Below are 9049 nucleotides of genomic sequence, written 5' to 3' on the forward strand. Positions count from 1 at the left end.
TCAGCTGAAATAGTCTTTGAATTAATCATTTAAATAAACAGATGTTTTAATATCATTACAAACATAAAATTGCACAATCTCAAAGGCCAACTTATAAGCAGCCTGTGACTGCTGAAAAATGTTCTGTATGCAGGGGTGGAAGCTCCCTTTTGCTCCAGAAGTGCTCAGCCTTTAGAAAATACTTTTGTAGCCAGTAATTGGAGAGAAAAATTGCTCCTCTTCAGTGAAACTTAGCCTCACTGTGTTTACCACATGCATTTTAAGGGGATATGTGGGGTACTTCAGTTGTTTCTGCTAAGCAAGACCTTTAATGCATAAATACCTCCATTTGTTTGTTTCATTGACTTGGCTGGTACTCCTTAAAAGGGAGCACAAGTGAGACTGAGCTAAGCTGATGAGTATTTTTTCTGTTCCTAATTTAATTTCTTGATGTTCAGGGGCATGGCATGCATGGAATGGGAGAAACAATGCACATACCTTTCCCTTTTGATGAAGCTGAGCAACAGGGAGGTAACTGATCATCTTCTGTGTAATTTCTACATTACATGACACATCTATTGCACATCACCTTGTGCAGTAAGGTTGCAATAATCCTTTTAAAACAAATTTTGTTGATCTTATGAGTCATATCAGAAAATGGTAAGTTTTAAATGGTTGACAAGTCTGTTCTGAGCTTAGAGGTATCACCTTCACCTTTCTATCTTCTCTGACCTAATTAGAATCTGTTTTCTGGCCTCTCTTCTCTCCTAACACAGATATAAAGAAGTAACTTCCACAAATACCTCTAAATCTTTCTTTGTGCCTACTTACTTATTAACTAGCGTGTTTATTAACTGCATAAATAATTCTTCCATATATTACATTGAGCATCTCTTAACTGTTAGACAGGTGAGAACATAACTGAACAAACCTTGATTATTAGCACCAGGAACCTACTACCAGGAGGTTTCTTCCCCAGGAAAAGTTTTGCTAGCAAAATCTATGCCTTCAAAGTCTGCCTAGCTCAACTGATTTTGAAAGGCAGGAATTAACATCTTCCCAAAACTCCTTGATGAGTAGGACAGAAGCTTTGCATAGTTGAGGCCATAACCTCTCCAAGTGAGAGCTGCCATGAAAGTGTGAATTTCCAGATACAAAATCTAAAATTTTTTAAGCTACCACTTAGAAAAGTCTGGCACAATTAGAAATAAAATTAACTTCCTCATTTAGTTTTTACTAGGTTCAAAATTTGTTACGTTTATGTTTGCTCTCTCTGACATGTCTGGTTTTTCATTTAGTATCAGTGGAAGAAACCCTGAAGTTAGAATCTCTCAAGTCCTGACATGAACAGCTCAGTGTTAAAATCTGTTGTTAAGCTCTAATGCTGTATTCTAATTCTTCAGAATTTCAGATGTGAAGCATATATCTTGCATTGAATTTGCCATAAAAGACTCTGGCACTGAAAGAGCTGGACACCTGATTCCTAGCTGAACCTTGCCATTTCTGCTGTCTGAATATCTCTATGTAGGAGGGAGAGATTGTCTTCTGTTTGTATTTTTCTTTCTCATTTGCTCTATTACCGTACTATGAAATACCACGTCATGCTTGTTGTTATCCCATATATAACAATGTGATCGCTAAGATGCAGCATTACAAGCAGGAAAAATCCAAATAAAAAACTTAACCTGGCCTAGAGAGGAACCACATGGTTATGGGGGAGACCTCTTGTAAGCTGGAATATGTTTTGTTTCCTCCTTAGCCTTCTCTCGTGTGAACATGGGCATTCATACGGCTTTAAAAATACTGAGAAACAAAGTGGACTTGCAGCATTTTTGTGGCTATGTCACAATGTTGAATCCTTCAAGTCAACATGCTAACAGAAAGCTGAGTGATGCTTCTGATGGAAGAGGTTTGTTACCAATAATTGTCTTTTTTGTCTGTGTCCCCTTAATTTCACATACAGTTACTTGAGCAAAGGTGAACATAAGCTTAAATTCTTTGATTTATAACTCTACAAAATACTATCCAACACAGATAGGAACCCATTTTGAGTGTAAATCTATTGGCAGTAGGCTTACTTCCCAATTCTTCTTTGAGACTAGCTCAGAAATACCAAATAGAGATTGATCAATGGCTGAACTAGAACAGTCAGTGAAGGGAAAAAATACTTTTTTAAATATTAAAAACAAATTGTGTCATTTTTATATGCCAGAACTTAATCTTTCATAAGTGTTGAGGATCCCTAAATAACTCTTCCATCCCAAAATGAGTCAGGCCCTGTGTTTCTCTCTATCCCTTCTTCCAGTTCTATAGCTTTATAGTCCTTGGGCAGAGGCAACCAAACTTACATTCATGTTCGTGTTTATGTAAGAATTACTTTGCCTTTAGGAGAGACTGAACTAGCATCAGGATCTGATGTAAATGGGAGCACAGAATCATTTGAGCTGGTAATAGAAGAACCCTCAATGGATTCTGCAGTCAAGCAAAGCCTTGAAGGTAAAAACATGACAAATGGCTTGTATTAAACATTCACCTTGTTCATTGTTTGATTATTCTCTGGGGCAAGTCCAGTGCTAAATTCCTCTTCAGATTCCCTTATATATTTGAGCAGTTCAGTAAATGACCTGTCTTCAAAAAGCATGAACTGTCTACTGGATCCAGATCTAAGACTGTTGACCCCCCAATGAGCTTTCTTGCCTTTTTTTCCCTAACACTTCAGTTATCTCTTGTTTTTATTTCTGTAGTACCCACAACTGAACTGGAATGGGTTCCCCTGGAATTATGCTTTGGCATTCCACTTTTCAGCTCTGAGTTGAATCAGAAAGTCTGCAGAAAAATTGCTACTCATGGATTATGTAGAAAAGAAAGGTGAGCTGTAATTTATTGGCTGCAGCTTTAACAGATAGTGTGTATTATGTCTGGAGCTTCTGTAAGAAGAGATACCTACAACTCCATGACTATAAAGCAGAACTGAGCTATGTTTATAGAGTAGGTAATTCTAATGTGTAAGGGAGTTGTTTTTTGGCTCATAGATAAGTACACGTAGTCCTTAGTTGTGGTAAGATAAAGATTAGGGTTTTTTTATAGTTTCTGTAATGCAAAAATTAATTCTTTGTTGTAAACTGTCTATGAGCAGATCAGGAAAAAAGTAAATTTGGGTGCCTTCCTACTCATTTTCCCTTCCTAGCCTAGCACAGGCTTTTTTTCTCCTCCTAGTTGTTCTGTAGTGGAGGAGGAAAGCTTGCTGGTAATGCTTTGATGTAAAATGCATTTAGCTCTTACAGAAATTTTCTTTACTGCTAGTATCATACTTGATAAGTTTAGTCACAGTTTATGATCCAGCTATCTAATGCTTTTTACTGCAGCTGTTCTTTATGAAAGATTATTCTTTCAACAATGGGGTTTTGGGGTTTGTTTCTTTTGTTTTGTGGGGGATTGGGGGTTTTTGTGGATTATTTTTTGTGGCTTTTTTTTTTTCCCTAAGGCATGATTCTGGAAATTAAAAGTAAGGGTGCTTGAAAATAAGCTTAAGGTTCTTACAGTAGTTGACCTGCTTGTAACAGTGTGTCACTAATATATTTAATAAAAGTCATGTTACCAGACTGTCCTATATAAGAATGAGTCTAATATATTAGTATCTTACATAAAATAATACTTTTCAATTGCAATAGTTTCATTTTACTTAGTATAAATGGTGTGGAAAATAGCTTTTACCTGACTAGACTCAAGCAGATGAGTCAAGCACCTCTTCAATGATTACAGTATTATCAAGCTTTACGTGTGAAAGCTTTTAACTTGGTCACATGATGTTAGATACTACTGGAGTTATTTGTGAGCAAGTTACTACATGGGTACTTTACTAGTGAAAAATTGTGTTCCTTGACCATAGCTTCTTTTCTTTTGTTTTTTCCAGCCTTCAAAAACTCCTACATTCCAGTAGAAAGCTGTCTCTTCAGGTCCTTAATTTTGTTCATTCATTCCAGGTAAGAAGCAATAATAATCCAGATGTTAATCATTCTGTATGGTCTGTCATCCCTTTCTGCCCTCTTGCCTTTCTTGGGTGTATGGAAACATACATGGTTTGTTTTATTTGTCTTTTCTTCAAATGGTACCAGTATTAAGCACTCAAGTGCTACTTGAAGGACAAAGCAAGTACTTCTCTATCCCTTCTCTAGCCTCACTTAATACTTGTATCAACTCTGTGGTTGCTCCTGGTGCATAATTATTTTCATTGTTTTTTAGGACACTTGCTCAGCAGAGTTTTCCTTCACTCCTCCTGCTGTAACACAGCCTACTCTGCTGGTTATGTGGTGGCTGCTTGGATATGTTGGAGAGATTTACTGCTAACCAGGGAGATGCTAATTTTATCTGCCTCTCAAGTCAATGTGTTTCCTTAGAAAAAAAAATATTAACATGGATTTCATTTTTGTACTTGTCCTAAGATCCTCTAGACCTTAGTGTTCAATGAGTATAAATACATAAAACTACATACTCTGGAAGGATTATTTAAGAGTGTAGGTAGGAAATAGGGATCTTGTGTAGTAAGCAAAGAGGAATGCCAGGTCTGCAGCCTGCTCTTAATTCTGCATGGAAGCAAGCCATGTGCATGTGTAACATGGGATCTGCTTAGCTGCTCTGTCTTACGATACTTTTCTCTAAAACTCTGGGTTTTCAGTAAGATAATGAATTTGCAGGTTATTTAACCAGGCAGTGTTATGGACGCTGTGATCCTGAAACTGTCTCTTGATGAGAATGTTGGAGATTCCCAGTAGGTTTGAAGCCCTGAAACCAACTGTCTGTCTCAAGTGACTCCTGGCCTAATGTGTTAGATGTTATCTGTGAGATACACTTTTCTACATGATGACTGTAGAAAGGGGGGGAAAAAAAGTGCTGATGTGAGTTTTAATATGAGAAAACCAAACTTCTGAGAAATAATACCTTCAGCATATGGTCAAGTAATTGCCTCCAAATACATGTATCCATCTTAGCATGGTAGAGGATAAATAGCAGTCTGATAGCTGTCCTGAAGATTTTAGAGATTTCCATTTATTTTTTCTAGGTCTTCAGTTTTAAGTCCCAGTTTTCCCTAGAGGTTTGTTGGAAGGCAAATTATGCATGCACAGATGCAGCTGAGGCATCTGTATGCTTATTTAATTTTGTTTATTGTGTTTTTACTTCCATAATTATTTGGTATTTATTGGATTATAGTAACACACTTCAGAAACTCAAAGTGTATTTGCAGATTAGATTAATCTGTCATATTCTTTGCTTTGAAGACATGGTTTTCTTCTTTTTGCTTTTAGGAAGGTATTTCAACGCTGGATCAGCTCCATGATGCTGGTTCTTCAGGTTCACTTCTGCAGCCGATTTCTGCAGATATGGGTGTTCCTCTTCCTGCCAAGAATCTCATGTTCAAGGAAGGTGTATTATCTGAATGGAATGGATGGGCCCCTTCCTCAGTTTTTTTCAACCACACCTAAGGAGCAAGTCAAATAGAGGTTTTGTGCATTGATCACTAAATGCCTTTCTCCTATTACGGTTAATTCCTAGTGCCAACCACTAAGAAGTGTACTGCTGCTGCAGCATAACCCGTGTAAAAGTAGTGTTACAAAAATGTGTTGTGTTGCAGTATTGGGGAAGTACTTAAACTGTCTAGAACTTGTTACTCATTACTGCATATCTTGCTGCAACAGAGAGCTTTTTAGCTGTCAGCACTATTTTTATCTTGAGACAATCTTTCTTTTATAACTAAACATGCCCTTTCTAGGCTTTCTGATTGTTAAATTTCTATGCTGTCACCACAAAATTGCAATAGTAGTTTTCTATGTTCGTTACTCAGACATAAATTCTGTTTAGTTTTGTACTGTATTACTCAAAATCTTTCTGTATAAAGGTAAGAGATTTGACTCTTCCTCTGAAAGCTCAGTGATACCAACTGATTAAATAAAAGTATCATGATGATATGGGGCATTAAGGATTGTTGAATTCTGTAGTTCAGCTTAATGCTGGGGCCTTGACAAATCAGTACAATGGAAGGAGGAGGCTGAGTTGGGGCAGACTCAGTGTCCTGCTGATGACCTAAGGCCGCTGCTGATGAGTGGTTCACTTCCACCTCTGTCAGTATTTGGTGGAGGTATGGAATTGTGGAAGATTTGAGGTGGTTATCTCTGTTCGCAGAGTTCTTAATGATAATTGATTCATCCTCCTCTTGGTGTGAAACCAGGAGCGCCTGAGATTTGATCCCACTGGGAGTCTTTTGCTGTAATTTGAAGCTGGTGATGATTCCTGTGGGCAAACTCCTGTTGTCATAAATTGAATTTAAGGTAGATAACTAATTCTGTTCTGTTGATTAATGTTTGAAAGAACAGAGGTCTTGATTTTTCACATCAGTCATTAGCAAAGGAAGATAACAGCAGAGGATGTGAAGACAGAAACTTCAGTGAATCTGTGTTCCTTGAACTATTAGCTGTTGATCATGACAAAAATTAACAGTAAGCTGTTTCATCTAAATCATGTTCTGGCTTTATTTGTAGGGGATGACTTTATGTAGCATGATTTTACTTTTGTTTATATTAGGTATTAACAACTTACTGCCAGCTTTAAAATGTCTGTCCCGTTCAGCACACGAGGAGAACAAGCGATGCAGTGTGTTAAGACTTCTCTGCTAGCTCCCTTCTTTACTAGAACTGCCTTGTTTTAAATAGTCATAACTAAAAGTGAGACTTTATCATCCTGTCATTACTATCCTGCTACACGTAATAGCTCAAGGATCTGTGGCACAGATGGTGCTGAACAGCAGCAAGGAGAAAAATGGCAACATTTGGGTTTGTGTCCTGTTCTGCATGAAAAAAACACGTCAAAAGCTTGAAGAAGACAAATGTACCATGATAGGATAAAGCAGTGACTTAATTTCCAACTGTGAAGATCCCATTCTTTTTCATTGGCTTCACGTGCATTCCTGAAGTGTAAGCGTAGGACTTGTGCTGTAAGAAACTGAAAGTCTATAGTTCTTCAGTTTGCTCAGTGCTGCTTTCTTACATCTGTTTTTTTCTGGAATTTTACCGGCAGCAGCTGAGCTTAGTAGCATTCTGCATATGTCACAGTTACATTATCCATATAAAGTTGATCATTTACACTACAGTGACTTTTTGTACTGGACATGCATACTCTCCATAGCAGTTTTTAAGTTGCCTTATTTCCTCCAAAGTAAATTAAAGAGGAATTGGATGTCAATCTGCTAGAAATAGCTGAGAAAACCTTTACTGTGAGAACTGTTATGTGGAGATTAGGCCAGTACCTGGCACTGTGGAGGAACTTAGTAGTAGGTGATGGCTTACACTTTCAGGGCTATAGATGTTACTTTAAGTGCTACTGTGAGCTGCAGTAGGTGAGCTAGTTTGCTATGTTGTATTGAAATTTGCCATGCACTATCCATACTAGTATGTAAAGTGATGATAGTGCAAGTTGTATAAAAGTTTGAAAATAGATGAAAACTTACTGTTCTCACTGCATATTCTTCAGTGTTGCTGAGTGAAGGATATCCTTTGTTATTAGGTTGTCTAAAGTAAAGTTTCTAAATAAAAGTAGCCTGTTCCTCAGAGTTGGTTAATACCCATAAATCTTACAGTTAATGGTGAGAATTCCAGATGTGTTGCAGTTTCTTAGAACTCAAGCCACCCTAATTTAGGGGCTTCAACACTAGTTTAGGAGCTTAAATATTCAAATCTGCATATCTGATGTTTACTGAATAAATTGCAACCAAAGAAGTCTATTGAAATTCCTGAAACTCTACTACAGCACCAGTGCTTGAGATGGTCAACAGGCTTCAAACTATGTGACTTTTGTTTTAAATACAGTGTAAACACCCAACAGGTCTCAAAGATCTTCATACCAAAAGAATCTATTTTATATTGTTTTGCAAATAAAGACAAATTAAATCAATTTCTTTTCTTCAGGTAGTTTTATTGACTGTGGGGAAAATCACATGCATTACATATTGTGAAGCTGTTTTAAGTTTCTGTTTCAGCAAGATTTTTAACTTGCAGAAGACAGCTTGGCTTCATGCTCTGGCACAACCCAAGTAGTACTGAAGCTAGATGGATATACCTGAAGATGTTCAGGAGCTAGCTAAGAAGTGTGTTACATTTGTTTTCAGTTTTTTTGATCATGACTTATTGCACTTTTTTCTTTTCCTTCATTGTTCTCAAATTTTCTCTTACTTTCTTCAGTGTTTCAAATGGTTTGTATTTTGGAAGTTTTAAGTACAACTGTAACTGAATACAGTTGTGCTCCTCTAGTGTGACATTGTTAATATTACACATTGAATTGTACAAAGTCTGTGTTCAATTAAATTATTGGCACATGTAACAAATGTTTACAAATAAACTGTGGTGTAGGTCAAACCATGTGCAGCATCCTTCTCATGCAGTACTTTTATTCTTGGGCACAGCTCTAAAATGTCTCTCTGTCACCATAGTGCTCAAGCCCACCAAATGTCATTAAAGTATCTGTTTCCCAGTACATCAGCAGTTCTGCAGAGATGCAGTTTAATCAATGGAAGCCCTCTCTTCTAGTGTGGTCTTTCCCATCCCAAGTACTTAACCTGTGAGGAGAAGGGGAAGGATAAGAGCATTGTGTATGCTGCATCTCCTCCAGCCACAATCTAAACCTGGAGTTTTGGATGCTGGGTATTTGAAGGCACTTGTGCATGTGGTGTCTTACCTGTTTGCTTTGGCTATAGACAGTTTTTTACTAGGAACTTGAAAGAAATGAGACCAAAATTCGTTATGAAAGGTCATGCAGGGTGGGGATTCATTTTAGCAGTATAACTGTAATGAATCTGATGTCAATACGAAAAAAGAAATACAGACCTAGATGTTGAAAGAAACCAAATAACCTCCTCCTTGTGCTTAAACCTTCCTTTATTCTGGCCTGGATTTATTGAGAATGTGTATGTAACTACCTTTTTTTATGTTTTTCCTCTTCACCATTTGTTCCACTTGAAAACTCCTGATGCGTGTCTCTAACTTTGTCATCGTGATAGAGCTCAAGGCTCCTTTTGCACCACAAA

General features: G+C 37.3%; 1 protein-coding gene across 2 annotated transcripts in view; it reads left to right on the plus strand.

Annotated features, from left to right (window-relative positions):
* FAM91A1 (family with sequence similarity 91 member A1) overlaps positions 1–8359 on the plus strand; it is a 28419-nt gene extending 20060 nt beyond the window's left edge. For both annotated transcript variants that reach the window (XM_082303320.1, XM_082303321.1), the window contains 6 exons: positions 438–510; positions 1739–1888; positions 2368–2475; positions 2724–2847; positions 3893–3962; positions 5283–8359. In XM_082303320.1, the coding sequence (XP_082159446.1) occupies positions 438–510; positions 1739–1888; positions 2368–2475; positions 2724–2847; positions 3893–3962; positions 5283–5459 (702 nt within the window). In that variant the 3' untranslated portion in view covers positions 5460–8359. The remainder of the gene's footprint in view (positions 1–437; positions 511–1738; positions 1889–2367; positions 2476–2723; positions 2848–3892; positions 3963–5282) is intronic.
* Positions 8360–9049: the final 690 nt, after the last annotated feature.

The sequence above is a fragment of the Coloeus monedula genome (assembly GCF_965178545.1).
Source record: "Coloeus monedula genome assembly, chromosome: 1".
Taxonomy (NCBI): Eukaryota; Metazoa; Chordata; class Aves; order Passeriformes; family Corvidae; genus Coloeus; species Coloeus monedula.